Genomic DNA, 21,037 nt, shown 5'->3' with positions numbered 1-21,037 from the left:
CAAGCTAAATCCTAACAATTTCATTGGGATTATAGCAAGTGAGTAATCCAGCTTTCCTTTAGGACTGGAGAGGAGAGATTACCCTTGAGGATTAGCTCCCTGCACATAATAAACTTTATTAAAACGCAATCGGCTTTCGTGGGGCCTCTTCCATCCTCACACGTACACTTGGAAGTGGGCGCTTGTTGAGGGCCCCCACAGGACTGGAAGGAGGGAATCAGATGAGGGGGATGAAAGACGAGCCGTGAGCTGGGCGGGGGATAAAAGAATGGATTGACATGTTAAAGAAATGGGTTTGATGTCGCGTTTACAACAAGCTCAACTGAAGGACAAGTGATCCTTGATCTTGAGCTTTGTGCTCTTTGAAACGTTGCCTTGAATTCCCTGGACTCGTGGCCTTTACCTCCACCTGTCTGACACTCAGGCTGATCTCATCTTTAGACTCGTTTCATCTCTTTATCAAAACCACATGCTCAGCCCTCACTGTGTGACAGATTTTTATGGTACAATAGTTAAAGCAGCCGCTTCCACTACACACAACGCTGATTAATAGCCTCTTATTAAAGCAGACAGGCATCAAGGCGGAGAAGATTCAGGTTGACTGAATCAAATCTCTGATACTTTCCTGAATGATGCACATACTGGGTGGGTTTTTTCTTTCTTCTTTGCTTTTTTAAGCAAACATTATATCTACATTTTTAGGTAGGAAACTAAAGTAAAAATTTATATTCTTCTTTTGGTTGCATAAATTGCATATTTAATCAATGCATCACATTTGACTTTGCTACTTTAATCTCACACATCTGAGCTCTTAATCTGTTTAAATGGTAACGTGCATTTGTTATAGGATTTCAGAGGGTGCTGCTTTCTGCTGCTTACTCTACATTAGCCTTTTATCAGGTACCTTGAGCCTCAGTGAGCCGCAGGATGTGATGGTTCAGACTAATGAGAAAGTTGGCTGCATTGTTATAAGTGTCTGCAGTGCCTTGCCAAGGCTGTTAACTTAGACCAGGATGTGCACACAGGGAAAATGTCCAAAAATATAGAATATCAAAACAAATGCCCAGAAAAATCATATTGTGGTCGCATTGGCTGCTTTCATTAGGTCACATTGTAGAGGCTGGGCCATATTTAGAGCTGAGGTAGAATCTGTTGGTTTTTTTGTGACTGCAGTCTCTTGGAACATTGCAGTCCATCACTGGGGTACACCTGCTGTAGTGTCCATCCGTGACAAATCTGGAATTTGTAGAGTATATTTTACACTTTATTAAAACATTTTTTTTTGTTTTTGGACGAGGGCTCACTCTTCCTCTACATTAATAAATTATTGCATTTTGATCAGAAAGTTACTTTCCTTGATTCACGTTAAAGTCATTGTGGTTATATTTACACTCTGCTTCTACAGTTTCACTTGAAATTTGGTAAAAAAAAAAAAAAAAAAGAAAAAAGTACCAAGTAGGTAACATAAAGAGATTAATCAGTACTTTAACAAAATGTTTGCATTGTTGAAAGCTTTTCTGTTGTGTGATGAAACTTCTGCCTAAGGAGTGGAAACCTCACCTTGTTACCCTCTTTATGTCTTTCATAAATTAGACAATGCAGAGTTTTATAGTCACTCTTCTCCTGTGAGCTCTCTGCCTCTGTGTTTATTACCGTATTGATATTAAAATGCAGGGGGGCCTTGATGCATTTTTCTGTCATCTCTCCTTTTGACTTTAATAATACTATAAAGCTTCCTGGTGTGGACAGATGGAGAAGGTGGGAGTTGGGGTAAATAAATTATGAAGAAGAGTTTAATAAATGGTAACAGTGTATAGCACAGCCAAACTAAGCCAGATCCTCTTTCAGGTTTTAAATATGCACCCTTTTAAAGGCAGGAGTCAAGACGGGTCAGCTCCATCTCATTTTACTGCTTCAGTCCCTCCTCCATTCATCTAGGTGCATCTCTTTAAGGTGAGAAGGTTTTTTTAACAACCAGCCGAGGCATCAGATCCAGTCTGGTGGTTGGAAAACAGAAACACGTCATCTCCAGACATGTGATCCGTTTCTTTTGTCCCTCTGAGTGTTTTTCATCATTTGGCATCACAGTGGATTTTATTAACTTTGCCAGCATCAGAAAGTCCCGAAGGAACTGAGTTTCATCCATCCATCCATCCATCCATCCATCCATCCATCCATCCATCCATCCATCCATCCATCCATCCATCCATCCATCCATCCATCCTTCCATCCATCCATCCATCCATCCATCCATCCATCCATCCATCCATCCATCGATCGATCGATCGGTTCCAGAGTTGCAAGTGGATTTTTAGACCTTTTGCAATGACTCTTAATAAAATCATGAAGAACCAACTAATGTTTTTTTTAAATATAGACATAACAACAGATGCAAGTTTAAGCAGTTTTTATTTTTTTCATGAGTTAGTTGTAGTAATTTCTTCACTAAACATACAAGTAATACTTTTGAAATCTGCTTTTGTCATTAGTTTAAACTATGCACTCCACTTTACACAATGTTCTACAAATATCAGCAAACATTGGAATAAAATGTATCCACACTCTTTTCTGCATTTGAAATTCTTTTCTTCATTTCTTATATAAAACAAAAACACAAATGTAAAGTAAATCCAACGCAATGATTAATCATATAATCTGTCCTTTTTTTTAAAGGTCATGTAACATTTGAAGCTCCAAACTGGTTTTATTTATCTATACGGAGGGCCGAAACAGATTTTTGAAATAGAAAGATTGCAGACCCCTGGCTTGAGGAGTAGCTTGTCTCCTCTTGGGTCTTTTCCAAGTCAAATATGCAGAGAAAACCTCCAAACTAAGACATCAAGGAAGCAGGTCCACTTTCAGGCTCCTCCAGGAGTCTTTCAGCACTTAACAACATCTTTATACACCTTTTATAACCACTTCAGTAGGTACCATTGGTAGTAAAGGACTGGAACTCTGAATCTGTTAAAATAACCAGTTTGAGGTGGATGATTTATATCACGCTAAACTGATATTAAGTGGTTCAAAGTCAAGGAAATATCTCCAATACCAGCCTGAACTCCCATATTCTACCTTTTGGTTATCGTCTGACTATATGTGAAAAGCATATCTGTATGAGCTGAGAGGATTTGAAGTCTCAATATCTTGGTCATAATAAATTGTTATCTGAGCTACTGTTGCCTGTCTGTCTTCTCTGACACCAACAACGTTGTGTCATCCACAGGAAAGGTTCTATTTTTCCACCATTCTCTCCAAACCTGATTTAAAAAAAATGTGAATAAAAATCCCATATGAGCATTTCCTGAAATTGTCAGATCATCTTGCTCAGCATCCAAAACCATAAATCTTCTTTCCTCCCTATCCTGCACTTCATTAAATCGTAGGCACCACTTCTAGCGGCCTAAATGTTTTAAGTCGCTGCCGATTTGCTGATTTGCTATTTGTGTTAAGCAAGTGAACAAGTGTAGCTCATGAAATGAAGTAGATGTTTCCTTCAGTATGAATCCAAAAAACGTCTGTGGTTTATTAACATGAAAGAAAAAGAAAAGTCTGTTTTGTTGGGTCATTTTAAAATAGCTTCTTTATAAACCAATAAACTGAGAAAACAGACCTAATTTGAAGAAACATCAACATCCTTTTTTCTCTCTCAAATGTTCCTTTGTTTTCATTATGAGGTTAAAGGAATCTCTAATAATCATCTACCTCATATTATTACCGCCATTTCTCTAAACACCACAGTGAGAATATCTCGGTCACCTTAACGCTTCAGCTGCTTTTGGGAAACAGGTCCCTGCTGGTCAAAATGAGCAAACAGCTTACAGGAAGTGTTTGGGTAATGAAGCTGGAGTAGAACCAACAGCCGTCACTCACTCTGCTGTAATTCACTCAGCTGGCATCGCTCCTGTCGTTCAGTTTCCTGTGAAGATTCACTCCTACTTTCCCCCTGAATGAGTGTGTTTGAAACAGGAGCCCTTTAGTCGCAGAAGTCCGCAGCGGGAAAATAATCAGAGTTTATTCTGGATTTTGGATTTTGTTTCCCAAATTATCTGGTTCCAGATTGATTAATCATACTTCACAGCCAAATAAGTGTATGGAAACAATGACAGGCAGATTTTATTTGATTCATGATAATGTACAATATACAAACAACAAGCTTCGCCCTTTCACTATAGCTTTAATGGACTTTGATGTCTTTTTTAAAATCTATTAACTCGTGTGCATCGAGTATTGAGCTGACGTTTTGGTGCCAGAGTAAAATTTTAAATCTCAAGGGTCTTAAAAGTATAGCAGGCGATGTGGCTTTCTGACAAAGGTAACAAGACCTGGGATTGTGACCGGAAAGAGTTTTCTAAGCCTTATTTAGGCATGATGCTTGATGCCAAATTTATAGGAGCTGTTTCTATAGTCTGGACTAATATGTCTAGTTCAATTTCATAGACTCATCACACCTTCAGTGAATTATTCTACAGGATAAAACGAATAAAACTAATTTTGAGATTTATAAATACTTTATTTCATTTATAAACAGAGATAAAACTGAGTTTGTTTAATGTTTTTCCTCCATCGCTAGCTTGAAAAAAAAAAACTGATTAGTGAAACTGTAGCGATTAGGTGTTTTGAAAAGAACAAACTAAAAAAAATCAGGTACTTAATTTTTCCAGACTTGTTCTTAAAATTAATACACGCATTTCTTAATGTAGGTAAATTATCAGGACTACAGCTGCGATTAACCATATAGTAGTTGTTCCAAAGACGCCTAAAATTGTGTAAAAATGAGCAAGGAATCTTCATATTTGCATTATCCAAGTTTGTTTATACATCGTGATTGACTTATGTGAAAATAAAATCACAGCATAGACATTCAGGACTGTCATTCAGCCACGACCATGAATTATTCGCTTATATGTAATGTGAGAAAGCTGGACAAAAATCCGACACACCAACACCTTGGGAAGGTACCAACCCATCAGAATGCTGGTCCAGATACATGAAGAGTTTTCTGTTAAAGTCTATTATTATTATTATTATTATTATTATTATTATTATTATTATTATTATTATTATTATTATTATTATTATTATTATTATTATTATTATTATTATTACTGTTGTCGCTGTTGTTCCTCCTCCAGCCTGTATTTGATGTCCTCCCGTTTGTTGTCAAACGAGCCTATTACCGCCTCGCCTGAACACAACAGGGTCAGGTTCAATCAGGGAATTGGAAAATATCATTTCTGACGGGGGGAATAGATTCCGTTTGTTCTACCAATCTCTCCTACTAATTACCCAAATGGACAGGAGCTGTCAGGAGACAATAACTATTCCCTAATAGAATTTGCCCCCCAAGTGCAATTTAATTTTCTCCTCGGTGCTCTCTCCTCTAAGGTTTTTTCCCCCCTCGCGTGTTTTTTTTTTTTTTTTTTCTGCCTCTCTCTCTCTGTTCCTCTCCTGTTTTCGGACCAAATGCTTGGGGACACGCGGTGCCTTCGCTGCCCGCGATGTTGTTGGAAGGAAGCCGGGGGGAAAAAAGTGCGGAGTTTCTGTTTCTGCTGCCGCCGCTGCTTGTTGACGGGCGTCCACTTACAACATGCGTCGGAGGGGAAGAAGAAGAAAAAGAAGGAGAAGAAGAAGAAGAGGAGGAGGAGGAGCAGTAAAGATGGGAGAGGAGACACCCTGTATGGAACCTCAGGACCACCCATGATTAGGTAGGTTTGCATGATAAGGAGCAATTCATCTTTGCAGAGAGGAAAACTAAATAAATCCCTTACGTTGTTGACCCAAAGCATTAACAACAAAACTCTGAGGCAATGTGTTCTCAAACTAACACATCAAGGTCAGAAATACTTGGAAAATGCCACGCTTGTTTTCAGATTTTGATCTCATGTTATCTCTGAGCATGACTGACCCTTATTAGAATGATGTAATACAACAACAACAAAAAAGTTTTATGCACAAATCCTTGCAGAACATAATAAATTTAGTAAATTTGTGATCTTTCTCTTTAAGATCACAGCAAATCCGGCCTCCTGTATGGTTTTATGACTGATGGCACCCACAGTTGCACTCATACATTATGTGCTCCATAAAAAGCTGCTCACCCGATGCTGTGTGTTTCTGACTCCACCAGTAAGATGGATCTGTGAATCCCAGTTGTCAATGAACTCGTCCCTTGAAATATTAGATCTAATTAGAGGTGGCTGGGTCACAGCGGTGGCAAAGGAGTTGCCCTCTGTTTGAGTTATTGCCCGAGAGCTGCTTCCTCAACAAATTATTCCCCCTTCTTCGCTTTTTTTTTTTTTTTTTTTTTAACAAACAAAACATTCTGTGCTCTAGCATGGGTTTTATTCAGGTTATTTTCTCTGCTTCTGTCTATTGACAGATAATAGAAGTTTTAGAATGAAAAAAGATGAGTTTATTTATAAAATATCCACTATTTTTCATTTATTTGTCGTATGTATGTAGGCTATGGGTAGAATATTTCGTGGCCTTTTTAAATTTATTTATTTTTATTTTATTTTATTTATTTTTTTAAATCATGTAATGGTCAAATTCTTGGGCATGTCATTTTAAAGATGAGGGTGGGAGTAAAACCATTCCAACAAAGCAGCTGTGCGTGCTCACATACTTTCTCGTTCTGGATCCTCAATTATTCTAATTGCATTGCGTTTAGCTGATAAGAGCATTTTTCCCCATCTCCATTGTTTTTCAGGACAGCTGGGTGGCCTCGATCGCAACAATCAGAATAATTGAATTGATGGTATGCATATTTTATATAGGCCTAATGTGTTGAAGGATTTCTGCGGTAAAAGTGCAGTTATGGATGGATGGATGGATGGATGGATGGATGGATGGATGGATGGATTAGACACCTGCAGAAAATGTCTAAAAACCTATATATACGCCTTCTTAAGCAGGCTGATGTCTGCTTTCTATTTACTGAATTCCATCTGAGTATTCAGATGAAAGGGACTGAAGAGCTCAACAATATGATGTATAAAGCGATTTAAAGAATAAGTGGTATACAGGCTGTGGCGAAGATAAAGCTGCTGCACAAGGGAAATCTGCAGATTTACTAAAAGGCAAATCAGATTTCTCTATTTTCGTGCACATAATCTGAATTGCTATGCAGAAAATCCTTACATTAGCATAATTTTGACAAATTTAGACTTAATGAGGTCAAATACTTTTATTTTATGTTTTAGTCAACAGCCATATGTGTTAGTTATTTTATAATCTCGTTAAATTTTTATTTTATTGTTTGTTGTTGTTGTCGTATAGTTTTCAGTGAAATACTTGAATAAACACATTAATTATGTCGTTGCCCAAGATTACCAATGGGCCAATGACTATTTGAGTCGTAATCCACCTGACTGCTAAACAAATTTATTTAAGTGTGTTGGGGAAAAAATTACAATTTATTATCAAAATAGTCAAAGGAAGCAGATATTTCCGTGGGTTCTAGCATCTGGCTGCAGATGGTTTGGGTGAAGCGAGGCGCCATCGCATTGGGCTCTTTTCTTTCCGCGCTTGAAGCAAATTGGAAGCGAAGATTGAGTTCATCCAGCTTGAACTAGCCACCCTCCGGAGGGACCATCCTCTCTGCAAGAGCGGCCTCAGACGACGCGCGGTGAAATGCAGAGTGTCAGGAGGGACTGCGTCCAGACTCGTAATCCTGTCACTGCCGGCGGACAGGAGCAGCTCATCCAGGTGATCCGGGTCCCGTGAATTTGACTCAAACACGGTTCCAATATCATCCTCTCTGGGTGATGCGGTTCAATTTCTGCTCCGGAGGATCCGTTTTCCATTGCAACCGATTTTTCAGAAACAGAAAAAAATAAATTATAAATCTGATGTGTAGTGTGTGCGTGTGTGTGTGTGTGTGTGTGTGTGTGTGTGTTTACAGGGACGCTTCTAGAATAGCATAAAGGTGGAGTGCAGATGGGGGCCATTGATCATTTGGGACTTTTACCCAAATCCGAAAGACAAGACATAATTTCAGTTTTTTTCTATTTATTTATTTTACTATGCTCCAGAAGTTAGTTGAGAGAACATATTAATTCAATATTTATTTATTCAACACAACTGTCTATTTGTAATATTTTTAAAGTATTTATAATATAAGTGAATTAATTTGCTGGGGTTTTTTATTTATATGTTTAGTGTTTACAAATTCCAATTTATTTTTGTCAAAGTATGACATAGATCAGTATAATTTAAAATAGGACTTGAAGGTCTTTGAGATTAAATAATTCGCATCATTTAGAGGTGAAGGAATACATTGCTGTGAATAAATAAATAACTGTTGCAACTTATGATGATGTCATGTCTTCCTCGGGGGCAACAGTGTGGTAAGATGGTGGTGGACGTTTTCTATACTGGTTTTGTAGACGTGCATCCGTCTCTGTATCTGGTAAGATTATTCTTTCCCAATGGAGAAACTATTTGTAACATCATGCTACAAAACGTTTCTGTTGCAATGATACATGTAAAGTTTGGAGGAGTAAAAGCAAAAGCAAACTTGGGCTCCTTGCCAGCATGGAGCCCCGGTGAGAAATACGTTCACAAAGTTCTACACATCCTCAGAAAAACAGTTTGAACATTATTCCCACAGAGTCGTCATCTAAAACTGATTTTTAAAAATATCCTGCTTGTTGTTGGAGCTGGGAAACACTTCTATCTACATTTTAGATGTTTACATATCACCAAGTAATAGCTGTGGGTTTGCAATGAAAAATAATGATATAAAAAGGATAAAAGACAAAGAAGAAATGGTCAAAAGACCTGCACTGACAGTATGAAAAGTAGATGTTTCGCGCCGTGGGGCGCCAAATTAAATTCAGCATACGGCGTTGTAAAACCCTGGGTCGGCTCTGAATATTTCTGCAACAACAACAACAAAAAAATAACGCTCGTTTGTTCTCATAAATTTTCTTAGATGAGGTTTAATTTAAGCAAGCCAAACTGATGCTCGTTTGTCTTGCTGGGTTCTCCTCTTCAGGAGCTCCTGCTGGCCCGGGGCCCCTCAGAGAGTCACTGCAGTGAGCTATTTATGGTCTCCACAGGAGCAAGGTTCCGCCTCTCCGGAGACATTTTCATATACCATCTTAAACGCCCCTCTTCCTCTCTCCTCTACTCCTGTCGAGGATGCTATCCACCTCTGCTGTGGCGGGGGCGAAGGGGAGAGAAGGGGGGGGAACTCTCCACCTGCACTCCTATTGGCTCCCGGTGAGCCTGTGCCGCGTTGACGTCAGACCCCCGCCGCCCCTGCGGCGCTGAATGGACCGAGCAGCCTGTCTGCTCCATACTCCAAAACAGCTCGGCACGGCGCGGCTCGGGGCGGCTCGGGCATCACCCTGGGAATAGAGAAATACCTGGAAACGAAGGTTTGAGCGGAAACAGGCCTCAACAACAGCTTCGTGTTTTTGAGGGGGGTTTTTTTGCACACAGGCGAGGACGGGGGGAGTGCGCCCACCGCGTTGCGGGTGTATGTGCGTGCGTTTGGATCACGATGATGCAAAGTGCGGCGGTTCTACCGACAGAGAGTCCTGTAAAGAGTTTACCGGAGATTCTCGGTGTACCACTGCAGCGTAAGACATTGTTTGTTTTTTTTCCCCCATCCTCTCGTCTTTTTCTGTCGATTGCCAGTCCGGGAACAGGTTGGTGACCGCAACCACTGCTGCGGGGTCGGCCGTAAGGAGAGGGGGGCTTACTTACAGCCAGAGAAGGAGAGGAGACTGAAGCCCTCACAGGCCAGTGATGTGTCATGCTGCTTATAAAACAAGCTGCCAAAGTACTTAGATGAAATCAAGTCACGGTCAAGAGATGAACACCCCGTTCATCTCTGCAGCTGTTCGAACTGTTTTCTGCAGAAGGTGTCAATGCAGTTTCAAGCTTCCTTAAACGTTTTTAATACTTTCTGTTCTGAAGCAGCGGTTTGGTGTCAGCGCGCTGCATCCTCAGTGCAGAGCTGCTGGATTCACACTGAGCCTCCCAGCTGTTAATTTGTAAACGAGCCTGCATGGTCAAGAGATCAGACGCGGTTGTCATCGTCGCCCGTCAGAGAAACGCGCGCTGGCTTTGACTGGCATCGGTTACCGAGCCTAATAAAAGCCTCGGACGTCTTATTCCAAAAGGGCCGGCACCAGAACGGACATTTGCAGGCGATAATTATCAACGAAATCTCGCAGCATTTCCTGGACCTCGGCGTCAAAGGCGAGAAATATCTTACATCTGTTCGCTCGTTAATCTGTGCCGGGGCCTTTCATAATCTGATCGTGTAAAGATTGAAGTGCGACCGGATCCGTTTCTGCTCTGACCTAATTATTCAGGATCGAGTTAGGAAAATATACAGATGGAGCAGGGGGCTAATAGGCAACCCCCACATCCACCCACCAAAGAAGAAGAAGAAGAAAAAATATATATATATATAATGATAACCCTGTAAGGGTGAGATAATTACTGCAACTTAATTAATCTAGTTTCAAAACATTATAAGATAAAATGCTCAAAACGAAAACTATCTATCTATCTATCTATCTATCTATCTATCTATCTATCTATCTATCTATCTATCTATCTATCTATCTATCTATCTATCTATCTATCTATCTATCTATCTATCTATCTATCTGTCTGTCTATCTGTCTATCTGTCTGTCTGTCTGTCTGTCTGCTCTTTAATTTTATGAATTGATACAGATTAACAGATTGGATAAAGATCCTGCCACTCAGCCTCCTGCAGCGCCAGGATTCATCCTGGATCTAAACCTGGATTATTTCAGGAACCAAAGCAGCCGCTCTAAGCATTTCATGTTAGGAAAAAGGGACATGAAATCCCTTTTCAGTGTTGTAGGGAACACTACAACACTCTTAGGTTGTAGTGTTAACTACACATTTGGTAATCATAAGTTATTTACTTAGTGAGGTGAAAGGTTGGAAGCATCAGTCTTACCCTGGAAATGTGTTTTTAATTCCTTTTTTAAAAAGATTTTTGAAGTTCTCCAGAGAAGAAAGCGACGCAACAAAAACAGACTCTGGCTGCATTGAGAACCACTCCTCTCTTCTACCTACACACACTTTAAATGTTTTTATTTTCATTAAAAAAATATATATTCTGGGTTAGGGTTAAGGCCAGTCCCAATTATTTCTGCTAAGGGAACAATGTTTGCATCTACAATATTCCAGGTTTTCAGGATTCAAGCTGAGTTTTTAACAATAAAATCCAATCTATGATTCTATTTCTTACCTTTAAAAAATTACGAGTGGTTCAGAATGGCGATCTGACTTTTTTTTCAAATCTGATTTTTGCAAAAAAAAAAAAAAAAAATCATACATTTTTACTATATTATTGTATTTAGTTATTATTTTTGCAAGCATGCTTCTCTCGCAGCACCTGCATTTGCAGAATGCAGAATAACATCTATGGTTTTTGTTATAGGGGGATTTTTACAGCGTGCAGATGTGATTTGTCTCGACAGAAAATAGTCCCGCTGCGTGGGTTCAGACTCCTGCTCATTTTTCTACTCACTTTCACCTCAAACTGTCACCGTTGTCTTCAATGGAAATCATGCAGATGTGTAACAAAAACAAAAACGCTTCGATCAATGTTGTTCTTTTTTATGTCTTTATGTTTGTAGACATTCACAACAACAACAACGTCAACCTTACTTTTCATGGAAAGATTATTTTTTATTTAGTTAAAAAAAAAAAAAAGAAGGCCTGCATGCACAGACGGAACGACGCAAAAATACGTCAAATGCGTGACTATGGCTCTGTTTTTAAAATAAATTAAAAATCGTTCAGTTGTGCTTTGGAAATAAATTCATAAAGGTCTTGTGTGTCTGAATGGACACCGTGTGTACTGCTGCAAATTTAGTTTTCAAAATTATATATATATAAAAAAAATCTGAATCTAATCGCGCCTTGATCTTGATTTATGTCAGGACGCCGTCTCACCTAGAGACACTGGTTGTCACCACGCTTTCCATAAAATCATTCAGGGATTAATTAAGATCGAGATGGAAGAGGCAAACCAGATTAAGACGGAGAAAATCAATACGTCGTCAGAAAGAAAAAAAAAAAGCATTTTTTGCTCTGCAGGCGAATACCTCTGAGATCAGCACCTTGGACAGAGACGGTAACACGTACCGAGCGCACACGGTTTTATGTAAAGACATTTATATTCTAGTACAATTGTATCTGAAAAACAGGCAACATTTGCTATGTGAGGATTGATTTTCCTTAAAAACGAGAAAGTAGCATAATACCAGAGCAAGAAGGTGAAAATAGGATCAGGAAACGCGTTATTGGAAAACCTCAGAATGAGTGAAAATCCTGAATGAACAAATCTCCAACACATTTCAACAACATATGACAACCTAATAATTTATATCATGAAAATGCTTATTTTTTTCCCCCCCTCGGTCTAATTTATTACAATTTCAGTATTTTTAACGGAGGGAACTCTTGGTTGATTTTGACAAAGGATTTATTTAGAAAGTTTAATTATAAATTCCTCACCGCTGAAATTCTGCACACAATCTACTAAGACAATGTGAGAAATAAAGAAAATCCTCTCCTTCGAAACGACTTCCTATAAATACAGCGAATCTCTCTGGTGATGTTGGACCTTTGCCTGCCTTGCGCCGGAGGCTGAGTGTGACCTGGCCTTCTCGTTGTTTCTCCTGGCAGAGATCCCTCAGTGTGCAGGCTGCAGTCAGCACATCCTGGATAAGTTCATCCTGAAGGTGCTGGACAGACACTGGCACTCCAAGTGCCTCAAGTGCGCAGACTGCCAGACCCCGCTGGCGGATAAATGTTTCTCCCGGGCAGGCAGCGTCTACTGCAAGGAGGACTTTTTCAAGTCAGTGCGCCTTTCTCTTTTCTTCTTTTCGTTGTTTTCTTGTTATTTTTTAATGAGCATAATCACTGGTTTGTGTTTTATTTTGAGTCGCAAAGATTGCAGCTTTTCTATGGGGGATTATTTAATGCATTAAAACTGCTAAAAGTGCCCAAAATTCAGAAATAATGCTTAGAATCGCTCATGTAGCTAGTTATAGGTTTATATATAGCATACATACTGGTTCAGATTAGACATGAACCGGTACAAAAAAAAAAATTATCATGAAGTTTATTTTATTCTTAGCAAGACAGCTGAATGCATCCATATCAGAGCTACATTTTTATAACATTAGAGTTATTATTACAAAATAATAATCGTTTTCAAAGCAATTGCTCTGTTTTTTTATGTGATACACAAATTTAAGCCAAAATATATAATAAACTGATGCCAAACTTATTAGGTTTTGAATGCTTATTGCATGAAATATACCTGCTGTCATTCTGCTCTTTATAGAGTAACGTACTGTAGGTCCAACATGCTGGTAATATCTGGTTAATGGAAATGTCTGGTTGTGACTTTAATCAGCGAAATCATTGGCGTCTTTTTAGTTTCCATATCATGTTTGACTAGAAATATTTTGAAACAGCTGATTTTCTGTCTTTTTTTGTAGGGGACAGGAAAGTGTAATGGGTCTCTTTCAGCCATCTGACTGGCAGTGTGTAGCAACATGTGGGGGAGGGGGCAGAGGGAGAAAATCCTTTTTTTCTGATGTTTCATTAAAAGGATTTTAATCTGTCAGAACAGTCTGATGGAAGAAAGTTTTGAAAGTTTATTTTAAAGCGGTGGTAAACCTTCACACCCTGCCTGCTTGGTGAAGATGCTATTTATAACATCTGTGATTTCCACACCCATAGATTAACTTGGCTCTGATTATAAATCCCTATATTTCACTATCTTTTTTTTTCTTTCTTTTTTTTTTTGCCATTTTGCTTCTTTCTTTTAATGATTGGATTTCAGAAGCATTACAGAAGAAAATTGAGTTTGACTTTCATCCAAAACAGGATCAGCAGATCTGGGCTTTTTACTAAATCACGTTTGAAAGGTTTTAATGCTCAAAGCTTGAACGAGACCCCCAAGGAGCTCTGGAGTCTAACTGGTTGCTAACTGTATTAGCTGACCCAGGGGGCCCCGTGAGGGGGACGTTGGCATGTTCAAAACTCTTCAAACATGGAACAGCACACATGTGGTTTTTCTGGTTAGCGACTCGAAGGCTTCATTTTCCTTTTTATTTTAGATTGGGTGCTTTCCTGATTTAGAGCTTCTCCTCTCCTCAGTCAGTGTTTTACTGGTTCTCCTCAGGGTGGGTTTACTGTGCTGACTTCCTCAACAAGCTCTGTTTAATGTCGGTACTTTAGCTGCAAAAATACAAGCATGCCAACACACAAGCAGATATGCAAACCTGATGCATTCCACTGAATGCGTCAGTCAGGCTTGCTGTTAGCAGAAATGCACTGCAGAGCTCGTTTCCTTTTGCTTTAAACAGCAAGGACTTCAAATGTTGCAAACTCTGTTACATATTTCAGTTTGACAACATATTTTATGGAAGTTTCGCCGTCTGCATCACCATCACCACCTCTGCTTCATGTTTCCCTTCAGGCGTTTTGGAACAAAATGTGCGTCGTGCCAGCAGGGCATCCCTCCGACGCAGGTGGTGCGGAAGGCGCAGGACTTTGTGTATCACCTGCACTGCTTCGCCTGCATCATGTGCAGCAGACAGCTGGCCACCGGCGACGAGTTTTACCTCATGGAGGACGGGAGGCTGGTGTGCAAGGTGGATTATGAGACCGCCAAACAGAACGGTAGGTGTGCTCACTGTCAAGGCGGAACGAGAAGAAAGGGTGAACATGTACTTCCAGTGATATAAAATGATTGTTGCAAATGTCCATCTATTTGCTTCACCGCTGAAAGGCTCTGACCTAACTGGGCCGCATCAGAATTGCAGAAGAGCGTGATAGATCAAGCTGTATGCACCTCTCAGCGAGGCGAAATAACTTCTGACTGTGGATCGTTGGTGTTTGTCATCTGGGTGTGTGTGCTGTTTCTGTCCCTCCCTCTCCGCTGAGATTTCCATGCGTCTCTGATTGATTATGTAAAGTGAACCGATGCTCTTATATGGTGCGGCTCCAATAACTCCTCTCCTCTGGCAAAGGGTAGATTTATGTCCTCTGCTGTGGGAGTGGGACAGATGCACAAGGACAATAATACACTGCCCTGCATAACTATTCGCTTCATTTAAAACACACACACACACACACATAAATATATGCAGAGGGATGCCACTCATGTTTGCACCTGTGTTTATAGATGATTCAGAGGGTGGAACCAAACGACCAAGGACCACCATCACCGCCAAGCAGCTGGAGACCCTCAAAAGTGCCTACAAAAACTCGCCAAAGCCAGCCCGCCACGTCAGAGAGCAGCTGTCCTCTGAGACAGGCCTGGACATGAGGGTGGTGCAGGTAGAGCATTCATTTTTTTAAAATTTATTTTTAGAAAATTGACTTGGAAAATGAGTGCACTCCAATTTGACTGTGATTGAGTGAATTCCTCTGTCATAGGACATAAATACTTGTGTCTCTGATCATCTGTAGTAATTTAAACAACGTCATTATGACTGGGAAAGTCTGTAGTTTTATCATCAGGACTTAAAATCATGTTTGCTTTATGTGTTTAGAAGCTCCTAGGTATTTTAGCGAATCTCTGCTTCTTGATCACGCTGAGATAGAACACAGTTATTATTTTTAATCCATTCTGTATTTTGATCCCATCTTTAAAAAAAAAAGTAAATAATTATTTAGCAATGTACTGTATGTGCAGAATTTTTAATTAATTAAAATGTATAGATTTATTTATAAATGTATTTATAATTTTTTTAATTTTTAGTTAATGTTCTAAATTAATAAACATATTCTTATTTTTCAATTATATAGTTTTTATTGCAGCAAAATCTTTGATCATAACAAATATTGGTAAAAATCAGTTATAAGTTATTACTATTTATAAAAAAAATTATTGGTGCTATAAATTGCACGCCAAGCAGTTGGAGAGGTCAAATATTCCATCATATTTACATAAAAAATAAACTTCCTTGCTTTATCAGATGTTTAATGCCAAACTAAAAATTTCAAACAAGGTAAAAAAAAAAAAAAAAAAGGAAAATATGATGGCAAAATTATTTGCTTTGATTTGTCTTTTTAAAGATGAATATTATGGTTTGACCCGGCAGGTTTGGTTCCAGAACCGGCGAGCAAAGGAGAAGCGTCTAAAGAAAGATGCCGGTCGCCACCGTTGGACTCAGTTCTATAAAAGTGTCAAACGCAGCAGAGGAGGAACCAAAGTGGAGAAGGAGAGCTCGGCTGATGATGCAGGGCTCAGCGACAGCGAACTGAGCTTCAGAGGTATTTTTTTTTTCCAGCTCATTTGGTCCCAGAAAGGGAATTAGCAGACATATTCCTGCTAATAGGATTAAGGCAGCATTCAAAATGGTAAATCACATGAGAGCTGCAGATACCAACACGTCTTTGTGGCTTTTCATTTGCCTGCTTGTGTTTCCTGTTGGAGTGTGCCACTTTGAGGCAAATCTAAAATGTCATACCTGTTTCGGTTTTCCTCTGTGGCCGCTGATGCCTGTTTGTTTGTGTGATGGAGCTTATTGGAAACGAGCAACGACTCCTTAGTGGGATGCAAATGGAGTTTTAGGCATCTTTCTGTTATTAAATATTCGCAGCACCCCTTCCCCCCCTTTCCCTTTCTGGATAATTGTAAAAGTCTCCGAACCAATTTGAAAAAGAATGCTGTTTTTATGAGAAATGAAAACATGGTGACAGAAACTCTATAAAGCATTTGAGGCTTTTATTCAATTAGAGAGAAAGTACTTTTAGGCTTTGTTGTTACTGAAGCCACACAGAGGATCGATTGCAGATGTAAACACATATTTTGTACTGGAGTTATTGACCAGCACACAGACAGATATGAATTTCAGGTTTAGCATGTGTGTCATACTATATAGAAGGTCAGTATCCACACATTTTACTTGAAATGAGTCAAGAGCTTCTGCAGTCTTCAATGAATGCTAAAAAGCTAAGTTTTTAATCTTTTAAGTTTCTTTCAGAGAAACCCAAAGCCTCTCCACTTCACATGCAGTCTTTTCTATAAACACTCATATCACTTGAATTTTTTTCACTTTGTCATGTTGCAACCACAAAATGCAATCTGTTTTACAGTACACAAAAAACACTGCACAGTGCACAGTTCCTGAAGTGGAAGGAAAACAATGCACTGTTTGATTTTTTCTTTTGTCCACAAATAAAAATCAGAAACATTTGGTGTGGATTTGTATTGACCCTCCATTTTTCTAATAGCTCAGGATAAAATCCCATTCAACTAATAGGATATTCCCACAAATAATATCCCAAACTTTGACAGTCTCACAAAGCTCCATTCAACCAATCACCTTAAAAAGGAGAGAGTGTGATGGAAGACTAGCATCGATCACGCTAGTGGCAGCATCATGCTGTGGGCCTGTTTTTCTTTGAGAAGAATAGAAAAGCTGGTCACAGTTTATCGGCATCATTCTGGAGAAAACCTGTTCACCTTACATGGACCCTGATACACAGTCAGATCTATAACAGAACAATTTACATACAGACTGGCCCAGTCAAAGCCCAGACCTAAATACAATTAAGAATATATGGTAAGGATTGTTCATGCTGAGTTATTTGGATGGGAAAATTGTTCAGCCAAGCTCCAAAATGACTGACCCAAAATAATTGCAATTATGTTTGGTTGTTTCTCCAAACTTTTTAACCTGGGAGATGTTCAAAACCATTTTTACAAACACTTCAAAGTTGTACACCACTTTGGGGTTCTCTGTCATGCAAAAAGCCTTTAAAACAGATTCCCGCTGCAAAAATAAACGTTCAAGTTGTTTGAATACTTAAGGAAACGACTGTGTCTTACTTAATGCTCAATTAAACCTATTAAAAAAGAGAAATCTCCTGTATTATTTCTTACTGATCTTCTTTCCTGATCTCCTCTCTAGACGACCAAGTCTTGTCTGACCTCAGCCACGCGAACGGCCTTTACGGGAGCGTGGGAGACATGACCAACAGCGCCGTCCTGAACGGCGGCTTCTCTGTCGACGCGGCGGGACAGCCCTACCAAGACATCCGGCCAGGGAGCCCCTATGGTCTACCGCAGTCACCTTCCTCCATCACCTCCCTGCCCGGCCACACACCTCTCCTCAACAACCTGACCTTTAACATGGACAGTCTGGTGGCGCAGGGGGGGCCGGGCGGAGTGGGACAGGCTCTGAGGGCCATGGCGGGGGGCCCCACCTCAGACCTCTCCACAGGGAGCAGTACGGGATACCCTGACTTCCCCACCAGCCCGGCTTCCTGGCTAGATGAGATGGACCATTCCCAGTTTTGAGCCTCCAGCTCAGCAGAAGAACCACTATGAGGATTTATCAAAAGGACACGACAGATGTGTTTTTTTTTGTTTTTTTTACATTTCTTTACTTCACTCTGCAAGACTGCTGTGCTTTGTGTTGCTCGGTGGAGAGGAAAAGCTTGACTGGAGTCCGAACAGTGAGATAACAACCAGGTTGGAAGATGCAGACTGAACTTAAGCAGTAAAGCAACACCTGAATGTTCAATCTCAACACTGCATCATCACGATTTTTTATTTTTTAATTATTGCCTGTTTTTATTTTGTTCAATCGCTACAAAGGAGACTAAACTCCACAAACACTGGTGGACTGTGCTCAAACACACAGGTCAGGGCCGTCATTTGTACCGGGCCCAGAAGGCAGCTGCATGCTTCTGATTCACAATGAGTTGAACTGCTGGCCGGCCGTACCGGAGCCTTCACATTGGCATTGCACTTTACTCTCCTCTTCTTTTTCTACGTGAACGGACAGGAGTGCAGAGGAGAGAGACGTATGCACAAGGCAAACAGTGTTTCACTCGGAGAAAAACTTACAAGAGCAGTGGCACAAGCGTGAATCTAGAAACATGCTCATGTTTTTTTTTTGTTTAGCTTTTTTATGTGTTACCGACAAAGTGTTTTGAGAAATGGTCTGATCTGCTGATCTGTGCATCCAGAAATTGTTTTAATGAGGGTGTTTTGAGACAAAGCGGTCATATTTACAGAATTTAATCTGAGTAAAAGACGCTTCAGAGAAGAAATCCGTTAGTATTAAACCCTTTTTCACACGAGGAGCCAAAACTTTCAGTATAGATCATATTTCTGCATTAATTTATTCTTCAGATGCAAAAATATAAAACATGTTGTTTCTGTAATAAATAAAAACACCAATAAGTATTAAAAGAAACAAAGAAACGGCCCTTTGTGTTTGCTCTCTTCAGTCAGATCCAGCCTTCTCTTGATAATCTTCTCAGTCAGCAGCAGCCTCAGCTTTGCCTGCTGTCAACCTACTTCCCCCAACTCCAGATGTGATGTCGGCCCTTTGTACCAGAGGGATTAACACAGTCTGCCACATTCAGAGCTGATAATTCAGCATCTGAGCTGGATCGGCTGCAGAGATCAGTCACCGTCAGCTCCAGCTTCACAAATGATTTGCTACAAGAAGAATATCTCAAAAGTAAATCCCCCGTGAGCTTCATTTAAGTTGTAAAATTAACCAACAGTTTCATGCTTGTGCAGGAAAATGCATCCTCCCAGATCTCATCTCTGCTCCCGTCTCAGATTTGAGGACAAACCGGTCGATGTGAGCACCTCTTTGGAGAAAACAAAATGCCAAGTCTTCTTTTTTTTTTTTTTCATATTTCACCTCAAGGCAAATCAAATAACAGGCAGTGACACAATTACAGATTACAGCCCACAAATTACAATGTGTTTACGTCTTAAAATCACAATGCTTTTAACATGTGAGTGAAATGGACGAGTCAAAAGAGGGGAAAAAGTTTGGCCTTTAAAATGGATCTTTATTTCTTAAAGTGCTTATTTATGCAGAATTTATTTGAACTTTTTTTAAATAAAGGTTTTTGATTATTTATTATTAAGACGTTATTTTAAAAAATCATGAGTTAGAAAAGTGAAAAATGCATTTAAGTAATGCCAGGTAATTCCAATTAGTTTATGCCATGTAAATAAAAAGCATAATCCCTCCTACTAGACGTGGGTCACAGCTTTGTTCCCTGCACAAACCAGTGGATATGCAGTAAATGCTGCTCACAGCTGAATTACAAAGTAATTTGTTGGCTGAAATCTGGGATTTTAGAGGAAAACAACACAGAAAACCCATCATTGAAGCAGTTTTGTTCAGTCGGTTTTGCCTCAGACGTTTGCATCTTATTGTTGTAAATTTTGTACAGTTTGAAAACGTGTAGATTGTCTTGTTTCATGAGCGCTATTTATTATTATGATTATTATTATTATATTATTATTATTATTATTGCCATGTGTCTTTGAAAAAGATGTAAAAGAGAGCACTGAATCTATTCATTTATGCCTTCTGTGTAATGGTATGAACCGTGTAAAGTTAAATCTATATGAGGAAAATAAAGCTGAATTGTCTTTGGTTACCCCTCGAGTGAGTTTTTCTTTATTTTTCACAGAGCTGGCTTGCAGTGATGAATGCGAGAGCTAAGATTGCCAGGCGAGCTTTATTTATGACGCATTTAAAGAAAAATACATCCTGTTGGTGTTTTTATTATTTTTGCCTTATCGAAACGCTCTTCGAGCCAGTTAACCCACAAATTCATTTACCCATTGAGAGCATTTACCACACACTTAGGCCTCTATTCAATTGTGGAGATCCATTTAGTACCTCCAACAGGCACTGGTCAGTCATTTAACAGTGATCGATGCTGTTTTCCTCTCTCGCTCTCCGAAAGTGGGGGTGACAAGAAAGATGCATGAAAAGAAACTATATGGGAGGACAGAGGGGAGGGGAATAAAACATGCACACAAACAGATGTCTTGCTGGCTGCTTCTCTGATCCTATCAGTGCTGAGGAGACACTGGAGCAGATTGCAGCACAGTCAAATCTACCCTTAATCCCTAGACTGTTAACTAATCGTAGAGTGATTTGTGAAATATGGCCAAACATGCATTGTAGTCAGTCAAAGAGAACGTGTCTCTTATGAGAGTAAGACAGGATTTTAAATACATT

General features: G+C 39.6%; 1 protein-coding gene across 1 annotated transcript; it reads left to right on the top strand.

Annotated features, from left to right (window-relative positions):
- The first annotated feature begins 9,303 nt into the window (after positions 1 to 9,303).
- Positions 9,304 to 20,447, top strand: lhx4 (LIM homeobox 4). The gene is made up of 6 exons (XM_032573115.1): positions 9,304 to 9,587; positions 12,690 to 12,861; positions 14,497 to 14,699; positions 15,205 to 15,359; positions 16,127 to 16,298; positions 17,942 to 20,447. Exons 1-6 carry the CDS (start codon positions 9,509 to 9,511, stop codon positions 18,328 to 18,330), a joined length of 1,170 nt encoding a protein of 389 aa, XP_032429006.1. The 5' UTR covers positions 9,304 to 9,508; the 3' UTR covers positions 18,331 to 20,447.
- Positions 20,448 to 21,037: the final 590 nt, after the last annotated feature.

Source organism: Xiphophorus hellerii, chromosome 9 (assembly GCF_003331165.1).
Source record: "Xiphophorus hellerii strain 12219 chromosome 9, Xiphophorus_hellerii-4.1, whole genome shotgun sequence".
Lineage (NCBI taxonomy): Eukaryota > Metazoa > Chordata > Actinopteri > Cyprinodontiformes > Poeciliidae > Xiphophorus > Xiphophorus hellerii.
The sequence above is the reverse complement of the archived record's forward strand: the minus strand, read 5'-3'. Positions and strand labels throughout refer to the sequence as shown.